Source organism: Stomoxys calcitrans, chromosome 5, assembly GCF_963082655.1.
Source record: "Stomoxys calcitrans chromosome 5, idStoCalc2.1, whole genome shotgun sequence".
NCBI lineage: Eukaryota > Metazoa > Arthropoda > Insecta > Diptera > Muscidae > Stomoxys > Stomoxys calcitrans.
In genome coordinates this window covers 111418216-111440738 of record NC_081556.1, presented here as the reverse complement: position 1 = coordinate 111440738, position 22523 = coordinate 111418216, and the positions used below count along the sequence as shown (strand labels likewise).

The 22523-nt window shown below is 39.4% G+C and overlaps 1 protein-coding gene and 1 long non-coding RNA gene across 2 annotated transcripts in view; one reads left to right on the top strand and one right to left on the bottom strand.

Annotated features, from left to right (window-relative positions):
* Nucleotides 1–367: 367 nt before the first annotated feature.
* LOC106088245 (spidroin-1) overlaps nucleotides 368–22523 on the top strand; it is a 29135-nt gene continuing 6979 nt past the window's right edge. Inside the window, exon 1 of the mRNA XM_013253665.2 lies at nucleotides 368–661. Coding sequence (XP_013109119.2) covers nucleotides 641–661 — 21 coding nt within the window. The 5' untranslated portion in view covers nucleotides 368–640. The remainder of the gene's footprint in view (nucleotides 662–22523) is intronic.
* LOC131997594 (uncharacterized) overlaps nucleotides 859–22523 on the bottom strand; it is a 348184-nt gene continuing 326519 nt past the window's right edge. Inside the window, exon 3 of the long non-coding RNA XR_009398296.1 lies at nucleotides 859–979. This is a non-coding gene — a long non-coding RNA (uncharacterized LOC131997594). The remainder of the gene's footprint in view (nucleotides 980–22523) is intronic.

Below are 22523 nucleotides of genomic sequence, written 5' to 3'. Positions count from 1 at the left end.
TTTGCCTAGCTGTTGTTGTAATGCTGGAAGTGCAGTTCTGCCATCATCTGCCATAATACACAGGGGCCTATCTATGTATGCTCTGAGTTAAGTTCGTTGGGCGCCATGCAAAAGCAAATGTAATTGCATGTGCAACAACGACAACAACACAGCATGGTGAGGCACATTAACAGTTGCTGCAGCAGCCGCAGCAGCAACCAGCTCACGGCATCAGCATCAATAAAAATCGGCAAATCTAAAACTTAGAGCAAAAGGTGCGCGCGCGCGCGTTCTCACTCAACAATAGAAAGAAATGAAAATGAAAACGAATTTGAAAAATGTATAAAAGGCAGAGTACTGTAAAGTTTGATGGCACATTAGTTTTAACAATAACACCCGATAGACAAACAATCACAGTTCATTGAAGACACACACACACATACACATACACATATATATAAATTACAACTTGATTTGTATAACAAAAAAAACTTTCTTTGAATTAAAGCGCGAAATTTTCAAGTTTGATTACGCGTCTGTGCAATCAGAACATTGGAAAATTAACAAAGTGATGCTGCGATAAGTGGCTTGAGAGAAAGAACAACAAATACTTAAACAAAATTTAAGGAGTGCAAGGATTAAATCAGTACTCAAAAGAAAAATGGCGCGCACTTTTAGAGTGGTGAGTTGCGTATGGTCAATAAATGAACAGTGGTGAAAAATAAACAAACAACACATGAAGATGCCTAAAAGCCCATGCCTAAAGTGACTATGGATTCGAAAAACAAATGCAGTAAAAGACAGGATTATAAACGGAAATAAAAAAGTGATTGCTATAAAAGGCATGTAAGGCCATAAAAACAATTAAAATGTGTTAAGATCATCTGTTAGTTAAGAAGCAAATATAAACGTTTTCGCTCACCCAATCCCCTGCAAATACTAACAACTCTTCGGTGATCGATGAATGGATGAAGATGTCATTAGCTTTGCAAACGGTAGCCTGTGGAAGAAAAAATAATAAAAGAACTGTTAAAAAAATAATAAAAAAATAAAATTTAAATAGTTGTAAAATAATTTGAAGATTTTAAATTCAAATATATAAAAAAAAAATATAAATGGGAGTTTCATCGATTTTGATGAAATTTTGCACACTCACGGAAAATTTTGTAGATATCGAACCAAAATTGTGGCTTCTACAGCCTTAAAAGGTCATATCGGATGAAAAGTATATATGGGAGCTATATCTAAATCTGAACCGATTTTTATGGAAGTTTGCACACATATGAGAACGTTGAATAAAATGCTCCATGCCAAATTTTGTAAGGATGGGACCAAAATTGTGGCTACTACAGCTTTAAAAGGGCATATCGGATGAAAGATATACATGGGAGCTATATATAAATCTGATCCGATTATGATGAAATTTCGCACACATATTGGGACGTCGCAAAAAGCACTTCGTGCCAAATTTTGTAAAGATCGGACCAAAATTGTGCCTTCTACAGCCTTAATAGGTCAAATCGGGCGAAAGTTATATATGGGAGCTATATCGAAATCTGAACCGATTTAAATGAAATTTTGCACACATATTGGGACATCACACTAAACATTTCATGCCAAATTTGGTAGAGATAGCAACAAAATTGCGGCTCCTACAACTTTAAAAGGGCATATCGGATGAAAGATATATATGGGAGCTATATCTAAATCTGGACCGATTTCAATAAAATTTTGCAAGCATTTCAAGTCGTTAAAAAAAAAACACTTCGTGCCAAATTTTGTAGAGATCGGACCAAAATTGCGCCTTCTACAGCCTTAATAGGTCAAATCGGGCGAAAGTTATATATGGGAGCTATATCGAAATCTGAACCGATTTAAATGAAATTTTGCATACATATTGGGACATCACACTAAACATTTCATGCCAAATTTGGTAGAGATAGCAACAAAATTGCGGCTCCTACACCTTTAAATGGGCATATCGGATGAAAGAAATATATGGGAGCTATATCTAAATCTGGACCGATTTCAATAAAATTTTGCAAGCATTTTGGGTCGTTAAAAAAAAGGACTTCGTGCCAAATTTTGTAAAGATCAGACCAAAATTGTGGTTTCTACAGCTTTAAAAGGGCACATCGGATGAAAGGTATATATTAGAGCTATATCTAAATCTGGACCGATTTTTTTCAAAAACTATAGCGTTCGTCCTTGGACCAAAAAAGGCACTTATGCAAAATTTTGTGAAATTCGGACAACCTGTACCTAGATTGCAAGAATACATGGACAGACAGACAGAAGGAAAGACGGACAGTCGGACAGACGGACAGACGTAGTCGGACAGACGGACAGACGTAGTCGGACAGACGGACAGACGTAGTCGGACAGACGGACAGTCGGACAGGCGACCATAGCTAAAACGAATCAGGCAGTGATTCTAAACCGATCCGTATACTTATCGATGGGTTTAGCTCTTCTCCTTCTTAGCGTTGCAAACAAATGCACAAATCCAAAATGCCGTGTACCACAGTGGTGGTGTTATAGGGGATGTGGACGCTTATTGTCCACCTCCCAAGGACCCGCAGAAATCTCTCTTTAGGATATGAGTTAACTAATAAAGCCATTGTAAACTCAAATCCACAGAACTGTTTAAGGAAAGATAGCAGCAGACTCTTCAATAGGGCCATAGTCACAAGCCATAAAATCACTGCGATGTCTATAAGACTGAGCTAAGAAAATACAAGGAGGCCACCGTAGCGCAGTGGTTAGCATGTCCGCCTATGACGCTAAACGTCTGGGTTCGAATCCTGGCGAGACCATGAGAAAAAATTTCAGCCGTGGTTTTCCCCTCTTAATGCTGGCAAACATTTGTGGGGTACTATGCCATGTAAAAATTCTCACCAAAGAGGTATCGCACTGCGGCACGCCATTCGGACTACCGGCTATAAAAAGGAGGTCCTTATTATTGAGCTTAAACTTGAATCGGACTGCACTGATTGATATGTGAGAAATTTGTCCCTGTTCCTTTGTGGAATGTTCATGGGCAAAATTTGCAATTTACACATTCTGAACCATCATCAGGGATTGCTTCTGCGGTATACTCATGGTAACCATCATCGGATACCAGCAAGTGGGGAAAGTGTTCTTTCCATATCCTCAGTACACAATCTACATCAGTTATCAGATTTCCCTCTTTGTCTCTGCAGGAGGATGTGCCTGTACCAAAACCATCGGTTTGAAGTTTTCTTCTTTGGTAGAATTTTGGGACTTCATTCTGGCTCCTGAACATTTCGATTCTCTCACACTCACGTCTTATAATTTCATTCTTCTTCTTGCAGAAGAGAGGTTTACCCTCTTTCTCCTCTGCTCCCGATACCTATTCTTCATGTGGCGCGTTGCTTCTGTAAAGTTGGCCTATATGCCGCATTCTCGGCTTTAGTAGTTTTTTGGCACTCCTGGTCGTACCATGAGGTCTTTGGGGGAGGCTTTTGGGAATCCAAGTACGGATGTTGCGGCCTTTTTCATGGAGTGGACAATGGTTTGCCATTGCGCTGCTATACTTTCGGGAGAGGGAGTGCTCTCTTCAAGCAATTGGGTCAACCGAGAAGAGTGTGCCGTTACCAACTGTTGTGTTTGGAGCTTTCCGACATATAGCTTCCGTGCAGTATCAGATCGTAGTTTTCTCGCCAAACTAATACGTGTGCGAACCTTTGCTGCATATCTTGATATCGCTCTTATAGCAGAGCAATTTTTTTCTTTTATCCTTTTTTTGCCCAAGGGATGATTTGATGATGATTTTGATGAGAAGAGATGCCGGGAACAGAACTCGACAAATGCGATCCATGGTGGAGGGTATATAAAATTCGTCCCGGCCGATCTTAGCACTCTTTTACTTGTTTCATAGTAATCTCTTCAGGATTTCCGGGTGATGGGCTACTAACCCGACGATTCAAGCTATATTTTTATAGCTATATATCGTGGCACATTTGTGATCACTACATTTAAGGGATGTTAAAGGTAGCTACCCAGGTGACACCGTGGGGAGGTTAGTGTCCACATTTGAGATGAAGGACGACCAAGATAAGCCTAGATTCTGCCAAGTCAAAACCAACCAGAACTGTTGCAGGATTTCCAACATGCCCAAGTCTCAGAAATTTAGAATAGTAATTCTGGTAGTTATATCCAAATAAAGTCTAAACCACATACGACACGGATGTCGAAAAGCCTGACATAAGTCACTGTGTCGAATTTCAGCGAAATCGGATTAAAAATGTGCCATTTATGGGAACAAGAATTCAAATCGAGAGATTGGTCTATATGGCAGCTAAATCCAAATCTAGACCAACCTGGGCCAAATTGCAGAAGGATATTGTGGGACCTTATACAAATAACTGTCCCAAATTTCGGCGACATCGGACAATAAATGCTCATTTTATGGGTCCAAAACCTTAAATCGAGGGATCGGTCTATATGGCAACTACATCCAAATCTGAACCGATCTGGTTCGAATTGTAAAAAGATGTCGAATGACCTTACACAACTCACTGTTCCAAAATTCGGCGACATCGGACAATAAATGCGCCTTTTATGGGCCCAAAACCTTAAATCAAGAGATTGGTCCATAAGGTAGCTATATCCAAATCTGGACCGATCTGATCCAAATTTAACAAGTAAAAGCGTGCTAAGTTCGGCCGGGCCGAATCTTATATACCCTCCACCATGGAGCGCATTTGTCAGTTCTTTTCCCGGCATCTCTTCTTAGGCAAAAAATGGTATAAGAAAAGATTTTCTCTGCTATTAGAGCAATATCAAGATATGATCCGGTTCAGACCACAATTAAATTATATGTTGGAGACCTGTGTTAAATGTCAGCCAATTCGAATAAGAATTGCGCCCTTTGGGGGCTCAAAAAGTAAAATAGAGAGATCGATTTATATGGGAGCTGTATCGGGCTATAGACCGATTCAGACCATAATAAACACGTATGTTCATGGTCATGAGAGTATCCGTCGTACAAAATTTCATGCAAATCGGATAAGAATTGCGATCTCTAGAGGCCCAAGAAGTCAAGACCCAAGATCGGTTTATATGGCAGCTACTTCAGGTTATGGACCGATTTGACCCATACTTGGCACAGTAGTTGAATATCATAAAAAAACACGTGGTGCAAAATATCATTCTAATCGGATAAGAATTGCTCACTCTAGAGCCTCAAGAAGTCAAGACCCAAGATCGGTTTATATGGCAGCTATACCAGATTATTAACCGAATTGAACCATACTTAGCACAGTTGTTAGAAGTAATACTAAAACACTATGTGCAAAATTTCAGCCTAGTCGGATGAGAATTGCGCCCTCTAGAGGCCCAAGAAGTCAGGACCCAAGATCGGTTTATATGGCAGCTATATCAGGTTATGGACCGATTTGAACCATACTTGGCACAGTTGTTGGATATCATAACAAAACACGTCGTGCAAAATTTCATCCCAATCGGATAAGAATTGCGCACTCTAGAGGCTCAAGAAGTCAAGACCCAAGATCGGTTTATATGGCAGCTATATCAGGTTATGGACCGATTTGAACCATACTTGGCACAGTTGTTGGATATCATAACAAAATACGTCGTGCAAAATTTCATCCCAATCGGATAAGAATTGCGCACTCTAGAGGCTCAAGAAGTCAAGACCCAAGATCGGTTTATATGGCAGCTATATCAGGTTATGGACCGATTTGAACCATACTTGGCACAGTTGTTGGATATCATAACAAAACACGTCGTGCAAAATTTCATCCCAATCGGATAAGAATTGCGCACTCTAGAGGCTCAAGAAGTCAAGACCCAAGATCGGTTTATATGGCAGCTATATCAAAACATGGACCGATTTGAACCATACTTGGCACAGTTGGTGGATATCATAACAAAATACGTCGTGCAAAATTTCATCCCAAACGGATAAGAATTGCGCGCTCTAGAGGCTCAAGAAGTCAAGACCCAAGATCGGTTTATATGGCAGCTATATCAGGTTATGGATCGATTTGAGCCATACTTGGCACAGTTGTTGGATATCATAACAAAACACGTCGTGCAAAATTTTATCCCAATCGGATAAGAATTGCGCACTCTAGAGGCTCAAGAAGTCAAGACCCAAGATCGGTTTATATGGCAGCTATATCAAAACATGGACCGATATGGCCCATTTACAATACCAACCGACCTACACTAATAGGAAGTATTTGTGCAAAATTTCAAGCGGCTAGCTTTACTCCTTCGGAAGTTAGCGTGCTTTCGACAGACAGACGGACGGACGGACGGACGGACGGACGGACGGACAGACGGACAGACGGACGGACATGGCTAGATCGACATAAAATTTCACGACGATCAAGAATATATATACTTTATAGGGTCTCAGACGAATATTTCGAGTAGTTACAATCAGAATGACGAAATTAGTATACCCCCCATCTTATGGTGGAGGGTATAAAAAGGATGTCGATGGGCCTAACACAAATCACGGTCCCAAATTTCGTCGACATTGGACAATAAATGCGCCTTTTATGGGCCCAATACACTAAATCGAGAGATCTGTCTATATGGCAGCTATATCCAAATCGGAACCGATCTGAGCCAAATTGAAAAAGAATGTCGATGGGCCTACCACAACTCACGATCGCAAATTTCGTCGACATCGGATAATAAATGAGCCTTTTATGCTTAAATCGAGATATCGGTCCATATGGCAGTGGTGTAAAAATCTGAACCGATCTGGGCCAAATTGTAAAAAGATGTCGAGTGGCCTAACACAACTCACTGTCATAAATTTCGGCAACATTAGACTATAAATGAGCCTTTTATGAACCCAAGACCTTAAATCGAGAGATTGGTCTATATGGCAGCTATATCAAAATCTGGAAAGAGGCCACCGTAGCGCAGAGTTTAGCATGTCCGCCTATGACGCTGAATGCCTGGGTTCGAATCCTGGCGAGACCATCAGATAAAATTTTCAGCAGTGGTTTTCCCCTCCTAATGCTGGCAACATTTCTGAGGTACTATGCCATGTAAAACTTCTCTCCAAATAGGTGTCGCACCGCCCTTCGGACCCTCCCTCTTATCATTGAGCTTAAACTTGAATCGGATTGCACTGATTAATATGTGAGAAGTTTGTCCCTGTTCCTTAGAGGAGTGTTCATGGGCAAAATTTGCATTTGCATCCAAATCTGGTGCGATCTAAGCCAAATTGAAGAAGAATGTTGATGGGTATAACAAAACTCACAGTCCCGAATTTTGGCAAAATGGGATGATAAATGCGAGAGACCTTAAATCGAGAGATCGTTCAGCTATATTCAAGTCTGGACCGATCGGGGCCAAAATGAAAAAGGATATCGAATTGGCCTAACACCAAAATTTCAGCAAAATCGGATATTAGATGTGGCTAAGACCCTAAATCGGCGGATCGGTCTATATGGGGGCTATATCAAATTATAGTCCGATGTAGCCCATCTTCGAACTTAACCTTCTCATGGACAAAAAAGTAATCTGTGCAAAGTTTCAGCTCAATATCTCTATTTTTAAAGAGTGTAGCGTGATTTCAACAGACAAATGGACATATAGACGGACAGATGGACATACGGACGGACATATATATATTTTATAGGGTCGGAAATGACTATTTTGATGTGTTGCTAACGCAATGGCAAAAAGCCTAATCCTTCGGTGGTGCGTATAATAAGCTTTTCTCTCATTTTCAAACTACATTGATTACGATTCAGGACCACTGTGCGGTATTCAAGAGAGACCATAGTACTTTTTGAAAGCCATCAGCATTGGGTATAGTGTGATAAACACTACTTAATATGGTCGTTGATGTTTAAATGGAGCTATGCTCCATAGGCAGACATATGGTGTAAGTAATTCTACACAAGAAACTTCAAACTTACTCTTTAGAATTGCACCCACCAAGTGCCTTGATCTAATGTGGGATAGTCCTTCATATTACCTTCTGATGTACCAGTGGCATTTATTCGTCTACATTATCTGCGTCCATCTTAGTATACACTAGATATGGGCATAGTTTTAATGACCCCGTTACTTGCCATCTACTCCAATCGAATCATGGCATTTTATGAGAACAACCATGTACTTCACCGATTGCCCTTTATTGAGATCATAATCCACCGGCCAATGTAAGTGAATTATGTTGCACACAAATTGCAAATTACCTTGTTGGACAAAAAGAGACACAACGGTTATCGGATATCTCGGCACGAGATGAACAACTTGTAGCCAAGTGTTGGGATTTGGGGCAAAAACACAAAGCCATTTGTAGCACTGAACTGTTTTGCATGATTAATGATCTTGGTCAGCTTCAATGAGAATCAGTCATTGGAAACATACCGGCAGTCCAATGCTATTGGGTGTTGCATACAGCAGCTACAACAAGAACAAGAATAACGACAACAATAACTGCAACTGTAACTACTTTTGATTAATTTTTACATTTTTTTCCGCTTGGTCAAATTTTCCAACAAAAAAAAAAGGTGTTAGACAAAATTTTACAATAATAGTCATGCACAAAGCCTAGTGGGCGTAGTACTTTGATGGGCCATTCATTCTGGGTTCGACTGAATAGTACGTAAAACCGAAAAACACAAAAACCTTTAGTTAGAGCCCAAATAGAAACATACCATAAAAAGCCAACAGGTCACGACTTTAGTGTAGCTTCTTTTGACTAGAGAAGCAACCAACAGCCTGAGGCATTCCTCTAGCCAGTCAAACATCATTGTCTTGTATGGGCAGCCGCTAAGCTGATCTTAGCTGAGCTGCATGAATAGCCTTTTTGTGGGGGAACATTTAAAGCTGATTATGAGCCTGCTTCAATGGATGACTTAGTGGGGCTGCCCTCTGTCTGCCTTGGAAATTCTTATAAACCGCTGGCCGGGGTTTGAGTGGCCTGAATTGTAGCTATCTTGGTCTTATGGGAATACACTCTGCTGGATGTTAGACTTCTTTTTCATTTAATAAAATCTTTGTTTTGAGTTGTTGCTGTTTTTTTTGTTTTTTTTTTTTTTTGTCTCATTTCTTCATTTAATATAAATGGGCTTTTAAATGTCATCTATCTATTGACTGAGAAGAAGTGAAGAAGCTATAAAAAATATTTCGTGTACATTTCGAGATTGTCGCCGTTGTTGACATCCCTGCTTGCCTGCCTGCCTGCCTGCCTGTCTGCCTTAGCAGTCATGATGTGTGTGTGTGTTTTTTATGCCCCAAAGTAGATTTTCTATTCCAAAAGGTTTTCTTGTAGATGCCCCAAAGCCTTGTCTTAGAAACAAAATGTAAATTTCAAACAATTCTTATGAAAATATCTACGATTCTCTTCGGTTTTAGAGATGTGAGAAATGCAGCGTATGAGCCAAAGTCAAATGCAATGTTGCTTTAATTAGCCGAACATTCAATTAATGTTATGAGTTTTTTTTTGAAATTCGTGGAATAATTTCAAATGATTTGAAATAATCAACACAAAAAGTTGGAAATCTTGAGAATAGTGGAGAATATAACCTAGTCAAGCTAGTTTGATGGCGCATCGAAGAGCTGCTAGAGAATGTAATCATTATCCGATTTGGATGAAAATTTAGCAGGTGGTGTTAAGTTATGACTTTAAATAACCCCACTCAGTATGTCCTAAATCAGGACTGCGGAGTAGGTGTCTTGGAGTAGGAGTCCAAAAATTTTGCCCCAGACAATTTTCTCGACTCCGGGCAAAGTGGAACAAAATATTTCGGCAAAAAAATTGAAATTTTAAAATTTTTTTAGAATAAAACCAGTAAGGAAGGGCAAAAGTCGGGCGGAGCCGACTGTATAATACCCTACAAATACAAATACAAATTTTGTCCATTAACATTCCACTAAGGAACAGGGGTAAACTTCTTACATATCAATGAGTGCAGTCCGATTCAAGTTTTAAGCTCAATGATAAGGCGCCTCCTTTTTATAGTCAAGTCCGAACCGCGTGCCGCAGTGCGACACCTCCTTGGAGAGAAGTTTTACATGGCATTGTATCTCACAAATGTTGCCAGCATATGGAGGGGAAAACCACCGCAGAAAATTTTTTCTGATGGTCTCGCCAGGATACGAACCCAGGCTTCCAGCGTCATAGGCGGACATACTAACCTCTGCGCTACGGTGGCCTCCGTGTAATACCCTACACCTTCTCTATAAGTATAATGTGGGAGCTATATCCAATTCTGAAACTAATTTGATAGACCTCGGCGATCAAATATGGTCAAACAGTAATAACTACGCTTGACAAATGACAACATTTTTGCAAATGACACAAAATCCGACGTACATATATATGGGAGCTATATCAAATTCTGAACCGATTTCAAGCAAACTTTTCAGATAATGTGGTAGTCGTCGAGGAAAGTGTGGTGCAATATTTTGGGAAGATTGGTCAAATTATGCGCTTGCAGCGGCTCTTGGGGTGAAAATCTGGCGATATACATACATGACAGCTATATCTAAATCTTAACCGATTTCTATAAAATTCACCAGTAATGTCAAGAGTCATAAGAGAATCGTTCGTGCCAAATTTCGAGAGAATCGGTTAACAATTGACCATTTTATAACAATATTACTGCAAATCGGACGAACATATATATGGGAGCTATATCTAAATCGGAACCGATTTCGAGAAACCTTACCAAATACTGTCACAGTCGTCGAAAAAAGCGTTGTACGAAGTTTTCGGAAGATTGGTGAATAAATGTGCTTGCAGTGGTTCTAGGAGTAAAAATCGGGGGATATAAAAATATATGTATATATGTGAGAGTTATATCTAAATCTGATCCGATTTCCATAAAGTCAACAGAAAATCCTTCCTAACAAATTTCAAGAGAATCGGTTAACGAATGACCATTTTATTGCATTATTACTGCAAATCGGACGAATATATATATATGGTAGCTATATCCAAATCTGAACCGATTTCTATGAAATTAACCGGTAATGTCGGGAGTCATGAGAAAATCCTTGCTGCCTAATTTCGAGAGAATCGGTTAATAATTGACCATTTTATTGCAGTATTACTGCAAATCGGACGAAGATGTACATGAGAGCTATATCCAGATCTGAACCGATTTTTTCCAATTTCAATAGGCTTCGTCTTTAGGCCGAAAAACATGCCCATACCAAATTTGAAAACGATCGGATGAAAACTGCGACCTGTACTTTGTACACAAATTAACACGGACAGACAGACGGATGGACAGACAGACAGACGGACATAACTAAATCGAACCAGAAAGTGATTCTGAGTCGATCGGTATACTTATCAATGGGTCTATCTCTCTTCCTTTTGGTTGTTACAAACTAATTCACTAAGTTATAATACCCTGTACCACAGTAGTGGTGTTGGGTATAACAAGTAAAAGCGTGCTAAGTTCGGCCTGGCAGAATCTTGGGAACCCACCACCATAGATTTTGCTAAAAATTATTACAAACTATTTTAACTCGAATGGCATAACTTTATTTCACATACCAAACTCCTGTGAAACCGGTAAAAATAAAGCTTCTAGGAACCGAACATTGATAATCGAGAGACCGGTTTAAGTGGGAGCTATATAAGGTTATAGATCGATTTGGAACGTACTCAGCGCAGTTGTTGGAAGTCATAACAGAACACTATGTGCCAAATTTCAGGCAAATCGGACAAAAAATGTGGCTTCCAGGGGCTCAAGAAGTCTAATCGGGAGATCGGTTTATATGGGTGCTACTACCCGAACTGGGCCCACTTCGCTGCGCCTTCTTTAACTCTCTAATATCTTTTTAGGGTGGGGACACTTCGTCGTGAATGTGAATATCGGATTCGTGCCATTGTAGCCTATGTGCGCTGTACGCTTTCGAATCCTGGCGAGAACATCGGACAAAGCGGTGGTTGGCGATATTTGCGAGGTACAATGCCATGAAATGGTTATTTAAAAAATTTTCCCCAAAGAGGTGTCGCACTGCGGAACGCCGTTCGGACTCGTATATAAAAAAAGGTGCTTACCATTGAGTTTAAACTTGAATCGGAAAGCACTCATTGTTGTAGGAGAAGATTGCCCATGCTCGGTTCCAGGTGTTTGTAAAAATTAGGGTAATGCGAAGTGCTTTTTAGGGGAGGGATGACACTCAGAGGCTGGGGCGGCCACCGGCACTTTGCACTTTATTCTCAACGGAAATGAAGTTCAGTGGGGGCTTGGTTCCAAAATTGGATATCAAATTCGTTTTCTACTCCCAAATACCTTTCATTTGAGTCCCATATTGTCATAATGGGTCAAATAACCCATTTGACGTAGCTCTAGGAGGAAAAGCGCCACCTAGACTTAAACTCTAATTTTAATGTCATATTCGTAATCTACTCCCAAATAACTTTCATTTGGATCCCATATAGCCATGGTCGGCTAATATGCCCATTTGGGGGTATTTGGGGGGTGTTCGACCACCCACTAATTGTACCTAATGTTTTATACCATATTTGTAATATACTGCCTAATACTTTTCTTTTGAGTCCCATATTGGCATGAATTTCGATTATATGTGTTTAGAGGAATTTTGGGGTTGGTGGGCCCGCTGGGTACTTGGGCCCAAATTTTAATACCATATTCGTATTCTACTCTCCAATACCTTTCATTTGACACCCATGTTGTGCTCATCGGACCACTTTCGGATATGGGTGGCGTTTTTGGGGTAAGGGGGAGGGTCCGCCTCCACCCGATATATGAAAATTATATAGCCAATGTTTCCTTCCAGACAAACGTACACAATCTATGAAAATTTTAAGAAAATCGGTTTAGCCAAGTGTTATATAGTCATAATGGGTCTAAAGGCGTTTTTGAGGGTTGTCGTGACCCCCAATACTTCGATCTGATTTTGTATGCCAGATTCCAAATCTACTCCAGAATACCTTTCATTTGAGCCCCGTATTGAAATGAACGTCCAATATGCATGTTTGAGGTTGGGGCGGCCCGATGCTTACTTAGACTCAAATTTTAATACCATATTCGTATTCTACTCTCCAATATATTACATTTGATACCTATATTGTCCCGATCGGTACACTTTTGATTTTGGGTTGTGTTTTTGGCATAAGGGGGAGGGTCCGTCCCCCTTCCAATACTGAAAAATTATATAGCCTATGTTTCCTTCCAACCTACACAATATTCGAAAATCTCGAGAAAATCGGTTATATTGTCCCGATCGGTACACTTTTGATTTTAAGTTGTGTTTTTGGCATAAGGGGGAGGGTCCGTCCCCCTTCTGATACTGAAAAATTATATAGCCTATGTTTCCTTCCAAACCAACCTACGCAATATTCGAAAATTTCGAGAAAATCGGTTCTGCCGTTTTACAGTCTATACGGAACAAACAAACCGAGTCCCATATAACCGTTGTTGGCTAATGTGCCCATTTCGGGCGTTTTTGTGGGGATGAAGTGACCCCCTATACTTCGACATGAATTAATATGTCAGATTCGTTATATACTCTCGCATACTTTTCATTTGCTACCCATATTGACCATATCGGTCAATTTTGGGTGGTATTTATGGGGTAACGGAAGGGTCCTCCTTCCGTTATCAACAAATTATTAACCCTATTCCTATTTCCTGACCATATTCGTAATCTACTCCCGAATATCTTTCATTAGAGTCCCATATTGTCATGATCGTCAAAAAAAACCTATTTTAAGGGGTTTTGGGGCTGGGACGGCCCCACAAGTACTTAGACCAAACTTTTGTTATGAAATTCATACTCTACTCTTGAATACCTTTCATTTAAATCCCATATTGTTTCGATCGGTCAACTTTTATTTGTGGGTAGTACTTTTGGGGTAAGGGGGAGGGTCCGCCCCCAGCGAACTGCTCAAATACAAACAGCATGCCTGTGTCAAATGAAGGACGGTGGAGACTGCCCAGCACGAGGTTGTGCATAAAATAGAAGAATCCTTCGATGCCAAACGTACACACTGGTGGTATGCATTGGCATCGAGGCGGCTTTTATCAATGTGTGGACCGACACACTGACCCAATCCGTAGACCAGTACCGGGTGGACGCGGTCCTAAGAGACTGGATAAACCCTTTGCTAAGGAACTAGTGGATAAATTGTGTGTCCCATGACATAAATATAAGGGAGAAAGTGGCACAGGGCACGCCACAGGGGGGGCATTTTATCGCCACTCCTTTGGGTGACCACCATAAATAACCCATTACGGATGCTGACTGAGGAGGGATTTGAACCCATCTGCTACGCAGACGATGTTATAATAATTCTAAGGGGTAAGGATCCGAACCAGCTATGCAGAAGGGTCTTGCATATGGTATATGACTGGGCTCGCCCCAGAGGTCTCAATGAAGACCAGAGAAGACTGAAATGTGCCTGTTCACTAGCAAGACGAAGGTGGGCAAATTTCTGACAAGGTCAAATACTTAGGTATGATCTTGGACAGGAAACTGAATTGAAAGTGTCACATTCGGGAGCTTACTGAGAAGGCTCACAGAAGTTGGACGCTGTGTAGAAGGTCCGTAGGCTCGAAATGGACCCTGAATCCGAGGATAGTCCACTGGCCTTAAAGGAGCGTGATTAGACCAATGAATTCTAACAAGGTCGGTGTGATCTTGGACAGGAAACTGAATTGGAAGTGTCACATTCAGGAGCGTACTGAGAAGGCTCACAGATGTTGGGCACTATGTAGAGGGGACGTAGGCTCGAAATGAAGCCTGAATCCGAGGATAGTCCACTGGCTCTACAGGAGCGTGATTAGACCAATACTTATTTACGCCTCAGTAGCTTGGAGGACTGCTATGGAGAAAAACAGCAACATAAGGACCATACAACAGGTTCAGAGAACATGTTGTCTTGGTGTAGGCGGAGCGATGAGGACCACGCCCACTAGCCGCCGTAGACTATTCTAGATATCCGACCCATTGACATACAGATTAAGTGTGAGGTAGCCACTGTGGCTATAAGACTTAAGGCGATGGCAAATTGGGTTGAGGATGTGAGCAGCTCATACCATCGCGGTATAATCGAGGCGACTATAGGAAACCTGGAAGGAATGGAAGAGGTTTCCGATCGTATACCTGAGATTAACCTTGAGGTCGAGTGCTGCTAGCGGCACAGTCTTGGATTGACGGAACCCTAGTATTGCCATCTGGAAGATCATGCTACACGGATGGATCAAAGCTAGAGGACAGAGTGGGCCTAGGGGTGTACTTTGAAAAACCAGGTTTTGAGATCTGTTTTAGACTGCCTGACCATAATACGGTCCTGCAGGAGGAGATCCGGGCGACCACGGAATGCGTGAAGTGGTGTATAAAAATGAACTGAACTATCTGAGGGTCCCTCTTTGCAGACTGCCACCAAAATCCTAACTAATTGCATACGATTTAGCTACATTTACCTCTAGTTCCGGTTGCTTTTTAAGAAACAAATCAATTGCGTGGCTTAGCATTTATGAATGAAATCTAGTTGAACTTTTTGCAATGCTAACTAACTTCAGATTTCAATGGCAATTTAGACAAGTGAAGGAGTCATTCAATAGAACTCAGCTGAGTTGGTTAACAATTTAATTTAGATTACAATCGAACAATAAGCAAATGACCTTTAACGGCTCAGACTCTAGACTTGTTGCACCAAGACGATGATGATGTTGTCCATATGGAGATTGTTATGGCTCGTATAAGAAAACAAAAGCAACTGAACTTCAACTTGACATCCAGTTAGCTGTAAGACTTTTAAACACCATAATCAATGAAGTGTTAACACTTAATGCCACTCACTCAAGAGGAGAAGAGTCATAAAACTCTTCTTTTTTTTCCGCCACCAACATATCTATCTATGGCGGTGGTCGCTAATGAAGACCATGTGCAATTTATTTTTGTTTTTTCACCATAAATTTTCGCACGATTTTGGTTTTTCATTTTTGAATGTTCTGCTTGTCGATGATGTTGTTGTAACCGTTGTTCAAACAAATTCAGCGACATTTATGGAAGAGACATTCAATGCAAAAGCCAATGAGGATGAGGATGATGATGAAGATGACGGTGGTGATTGTTGACTTGCCATGCTAAAGGAAGAAGATCACAGACGTGTTGTGATAAATGCTGAATTTTATGTTGCCCTCTCCCCTTACCCTGCTTCACAATGGGCCATTGCAAATGTGAAACAAGCGAGCTGAGTGGGCTAATGTCACAGTTCAACAGTTGGCAGATGCCAATGTTTGTTTGCACTTTTCCAATTGTTTGGTGTCTCATATTTGATTTATTTTTTTCTCTCTTCGTTTGTCTATTTCAAAGGTATTTTTTTTTGATAAATGCTACTTTGTTTTTTCTTTGGAAGCTATAAAAATTATAAAAATGTTTTTTTTATTTTTTGATTTCATGGTGTTACTCAAATAGTTATATTTGATGTATGAGAATGATCTTTAAGCTGTCAGAAGATGTACTAAATCATTGCATAATGTTGTTGCGATAACATGGTTAACATTGCTGATGAATGCTGCTATGACATGCAATGGCAACTCCAAAGATGATAGCCTTCTGACAGTTGCTGAGCATGGCTGTTGAATACCAATGGTGTGAAGAGTGTTCACTGAAATGGCTTTGAGAAGTAAATGTCGATGTATGGTGAAGCGGTGAGAACAAATGGAATTAAAAAAAAAACCAAGTAAGAGTGTGATAAGTTCGGCCGGGCCAAATCTTATATACCCTCCACCACGGATCGCATTTGTCGCATTTGTTGTTCTATGCGCAGTATCTCTTTTTAGGCAAACAAAGAATATTGAATAAGAATATCCTAGAGAAGTCAAGATCCAAGATCGGTTTATATGACAGCTATACCAGATTATGAACCGATTCGAATCATATGTAGCACAGTTGTTGGAAGTGATACCAAAACACTACGTGCAAAATTTCAGTCAAATCGGACGAGAATTGCTCACTCTAAAGGCTCAAGAAGTCAAGACCCCAGATCGGTTTATATGGCAGCTATATCAAAACATGAACCGATTTCAACCATACTTAGGGCACTTGCTGAAAGTGATACCAAAACACCTGTTGCAAAATTTCAGTCAAATCGGACAAGAATTGCGCCCTCTAGAGGCTCAAGAAGTCAAGACCCAAGATCGTTTTATATGGCAGCTATATCAGGTTATGAACCCATTGAAACCATAGTAGGCAAAGTTGTTGGATATCGTAACAAAACACGTCGTGCAAAATTTCATTCCAATCGGATAAGAATTGCGCCCTCTAGAGGCTCAAGAAGTCAAGACCCAAGATCGGTTTATATGCTATATCAAAACATGGACCGATATGGCCAATTTACAATCCCTACCGACCTACACTAGTAAAAAGTATTTGTGCAAAATTTCAAGCGGCAAGCTTAACTCCTTCAAAGTTAGCGTGCTTCGACAGACAAACGGACGGACGGACGGAAAGATGGACGGAAATGGCTAGATCGACTTTAAATGACATGACGATCAAGAAAATATATACTTTATGGGGTCTTAGAAGCATATTTCTGAATACAACTGAAGGTCTATAGAAGCAGTGGGTTTTAGGGAATCAGGATACAACTCAACAGTTGTTGCTGAACACTTCCCCGAGGAACTATCGAACACATCGCTAGGGTCTGGCAAATTGAACGAGACTAAAAGTCCCCCTGCCACAATCGAGACAGGAGGGGAAGGCATCGGACCCAACAAACCCTGCGTGGGTGATGACCGGTTGGACTGGGCTCAATGTGTTCGACAGCGGGGACGAACGAAAGTCAAAAGGCGACAGCAGCAACTAGTGAAGCCTCTATAGGGGAATCGTCCACACCGCATGTGCCCAGTGTCCTGAGGTAGAGTGATTTCGCTATTTTCTCACCTGCCTCTGTATGAGTACTGCAGCTCATCATGACGAATCTTGTGAGGATGAACACCTGGTGGAATCGGAAGACGAGGCTAACACAATAGTGGTGAAAGTTCTGAATCCTGACTGCGGGCCGGTTTCTACCTTTGTAATGTCGCTTCGGCGGCACTAAAGGTCCTCCGGTTTGGCGGTTTGGTCTTATCCAGGAACCAAGTTGAGACTGAATTTGTTTAGAAGCGGTGTGGTTGGGGGGAAACGACTCTGCAGTTGTTGCTGAGCACTTGTCTGAGGAATTATCAACTACATCTCTTAAGTTTGGCGGATTGCAAGACACAGAAAATTATTAAGCCGCGGTGAAAATAGGAGCGGAAAGGGTCTACACAGGACCCAACCAGCCCTGTGTGGTTGGGTCATCCGCTTGGTTTGGGCTCAAGTTGTGGGCCAGCTGAGAAGAACGGAACTCAAAACAGCAGCTATTGAAGCCTCTATGGAGGAATCGTCCACACCACAAGTGTCCAGTGTCCTAAGAAAGAGTGGCACGAATGCCTTATCATCTGCCCCTGGATGAGCAAGAAAACTCATCATGACAAGATTGCACGGATCTTGTGAGAACGAACTCTATGGGGGAATCGTCCACACAGTAAGTGCCCAGTGTCCTGAGGAAGAGTGGTTACACAGCTTTCTCACCTGCCCCTGGATGCGTATGGAAGCTCATCATGACAAGATCTAACGAATCTTGTGAGTATAAACTCCTTGTGGAATCAGAAGACGAGGCTAACACAACATTGATGAAAGTTCTGAATCCTGACTATGGTCCGGTTTCTACACACAAGTCGCCACTACTGTAAGGCCGCTTAGCCGGCACTAAAGGTCCTCCTGATGGCAGGGGGATTTGACGTGGTTCTTATCCAGGAACCATGGGTCTCATCAAGTTGAGACTGAAGTTGTTTAGAAGCTGTGTGGTTGGGGGGGAAACTACTCTGCAGTCTTTGTTGAGCACTTGTCTGAAGTCTCTATGGAGGAATTTTCCACACTGGAAGTGTTCAGTGTCCTGACAAAGAGTGGCTCGAATGCCTTCTCACCTACCCCTGGATGCGCAAGAAAACTCATCATGACAAGATTGAACGGATCTTGTGAGAACGAACTCCTGGCGGACTCAGAAGATGAGGGTAACGCAACGCTAACGTTTCTGCAGATAAATCTCCACCGTTTTAAGGCCGCTTCGATGGTACTAAAGGTCCTTCAGATGGCAAGAGGATTTAAAGTGGTTCTTATCCAGGAACCACGTGCGTGCTAAGGAATGGTTCATGATTTAAGAGTTCCTGGATTTAAACTTTTCAAGGGCACGGGGAATGGGAGACACTGAGCCTATATTCTTGCAAAGATAAGTCTTAAAGTTTTTCTTATTTCTTCGTACTGAAGATCCAGTTGTAGCCTGTCTTTGTGTCCATCATGACAGGTCTGATAGAAAATGTGCTGATAGACTAAAGGGTACAAGTTATGACTTGTCCAAAAGCCGTGAGGACGTTAAGGAAGGAATAGATTTTAGAACATCTGAGTCTATATAACATCGTGTGTCCCGCATTGGCAATCGGAAGCAGTTCCACTTATGGTTCCCATTTCTTTGAGAACTTTTCTGACAACTTGCGCATGTGAACATTCGCAAGTTGTTGGTATTTTTGAAGCAATCTAAATGATTCAACGATAGAAACTAGAAGACGTCTTCGTTCTCCTGTTTCTTCTAAATAAGTCTGATGGTGAGACTGTCTATGGTTCAATTTTTTCCCAATTAAAGTTTCGTACGAATTTTTCTTCACGGAAATGGTGTTAAATTCACGGCAAAGGTTCACATTGTTAAAAAACCAATGAATTAAAATAGCTCGATGTCGAGCAGTTGCTAAAGTTTTTAAATCATATTGGACAATAATTGTTAACTTTGCTATTTTCCACTGAGGGCAGCGTATAAATTCATTGCCCCACCTTAAGAAGACGACATGCATATAGTCTTCGCTTCGTTTTCGTGTGTGATGATGTTGCATGTTGGAAGGCAGTTGTGTGTATGTGTTCCAACTGCAGTAGAGCATAAAACCCGGTGGCACGTTCAAGTTCTTTGGACTTGGGGGGCTGGTGCAGCTGCCAATTGGCTGTGATAATGGTTTGACGGTGTTTATATGCCAGTAAAACTGACAATGATGATGTTAAAGAAGACGATGATTACATTGGTGATGACCCAGTCGAAAAATGTACAGTTCATTACTACTAATCCGCCTTTGATGCCATTGTGTCGGATGAATCGGAAATTCCCTTCACTTTTTCTTGTGAACTTTTTCGTTGTCTTTGATGCGTTGTTTTTGTTTTTTGTTTTGCTATTTTGAAATGCCGATGAGGAATGACGATGATCTTTTGGCTCTATCTATTTATCAGATAGTTAATTGTGGTTTAGATAACAGCAATTATTCTGTATTTGAAATATTTTATAATTTGTTTAAGAAACATTCTTTGATGAGAATCAATTTTTAATTTATACATACTTTTGTGCAATTGTTAACGTGTTTTTTATGTTATTATTGCAAAACAAATTAAAAAAAATATTACATTAATTAAAACAATTCAATTTGCTTAAAGGAGATGGATTTGAAACCATAAAACAAAATAAAATAAAATAAAATAATATGAAATAAAATAAAATAAAATAAAATAAAATGAAATAAAATAAAATAAAATAAAATAAAATAAAATAAAATAAAATAAAATAAAATAAAATAAAATAAAATAAAATAAAGTAAAATAAAATAAAGTAAAATAAAATAAAATAAAATAAAATAAAATAAAATAAAATAAAATAAAATAAAATAAAATAAAATAAAATAAAATAAAATAAAATAAAATAAAATAAAATAAAATAAAATAAAATAAAATAAAATAAAATAAAATAAAATAAAATAAAATAAAATAAAATAAAATAAAATAAAATAAAATAAAATAAAATAAAATAAAATAAAATAAAATAAAATAAAATAAAATAAAATAAAATAAAATAAAATAAAATAAAATAAAATAAAATAAAATAAAATAAAATAAAATGAAACTAATTAAAATAAAATAAAATAAAACAAAATAAAATAAAATAAATAGAATTAAATTAAATTAAATAAATAAAATAAATAAAAGTAAAATAAACAAAATAAAATAAAATTAAACTAATTAAAATAAAATAAAATATTATAAAATAAAATAAAATAAAATAAAATAAAATAAAATAAAATAAAATAAAATAAAATAAAATAAAATAAAATAAAATAAAATAAAATAAAATAAAATAAAATAAAATAAAATAAAAAAAATAAAAAAAAATAAAATAAAATAAAATAAAATAAAATAAAAAAAATAAAAAAAAATAAAATAAAATAAAATAAAATAAAATAAAATAAAATAAATAATAAAATAAAATAAAATAAAATAAAAACTCCACATAAACAAGTTTTATTATACGATATTGACAATATGGGACTCGAACGAAAGGTATTCGGGTGTAGATTACGAATATGTTCAGGAAGGAGGTATAGGCTTTATCATTTGTTGACATTGGAAGGGGACGGACGCTCCCCCTTACCCGAAAAGTACGACCCAAAAGTTAAAGTGGACCGATCGTTACAATATGGGACTCAAATAAAAGGTATTTAAAAGTAGAACAGAATTCTATTTCAAACAAGTAAAAGAGTGCTAACTTCGGCCGGGCCGAATCTTACATACACTCCATCATGGATCGCATTTGTCGAGTTCTTTTCCCGCCATCTCTTCTTAGCCAAAAAAAGGATAAAAGAAAAGAGTTGCTCTTCTATTAGAACATTATCAAGATATAGTCCGGTTCGGACCACAATTAAATTATATGTTGGAGACCTGTCAAAATGTTAGCCAATTCGAATAAGAATTGGGCCCTTTGGGGGCTCAAGAAGTAAATAGAGAGATCGATTTATATGGGAGTTGTATCAGGCTATAGACCGATTCAGACCATAATAAACACGTATGTTGATGGTCATGAGAGGATCCGTCGTACAAAATTTCAGGCAAATTTCAGGTTAAGAACCGATTTTAACCTTTTGGCACAGTTATTGAAAGTCATAATAAAATACGCCATGCAAAATTTCAGCCAAATCGAATAGCAAATGTGCCGTCTAGAAGCTCAAGAAGTCAAGTCCCCAGATCGGTTTGAATAACAGCTATATCAGGTTATTGACCGATTTGAATGATGCTTGGCAGTTGTTGGATATCATAACAAAATACTTCGTACGAAATTTCATTCCAATCGGATAAGAATTGCGCCCTCTAGTGGCTCAAGAAGTCAAGATCCAAGATCGGTTTATGTGGCAGCTATATCAGGTTGTAGACCGATTTGAACCTATTTAGCACAGTTGTTGGAGGTCATAGCAAAACACGTCATGCAAAATTTCATTCCAATCGAATAAAAATTGCGCCCTCTAGAGGCTCAAGAAGTCAAGACCCAAGATCGGTTTGTCGGAAGGAGGCATAGGCTTTATAATTGTTTGATATTGGAAGTGATAGATATTTTTGAGCAAAGTACGACATTCAACTTTGTGCTCAAGTGGCAGATGCGGTGTGGCGCACAACCCTCATGTAGAAGCCATCCACCAAACGAC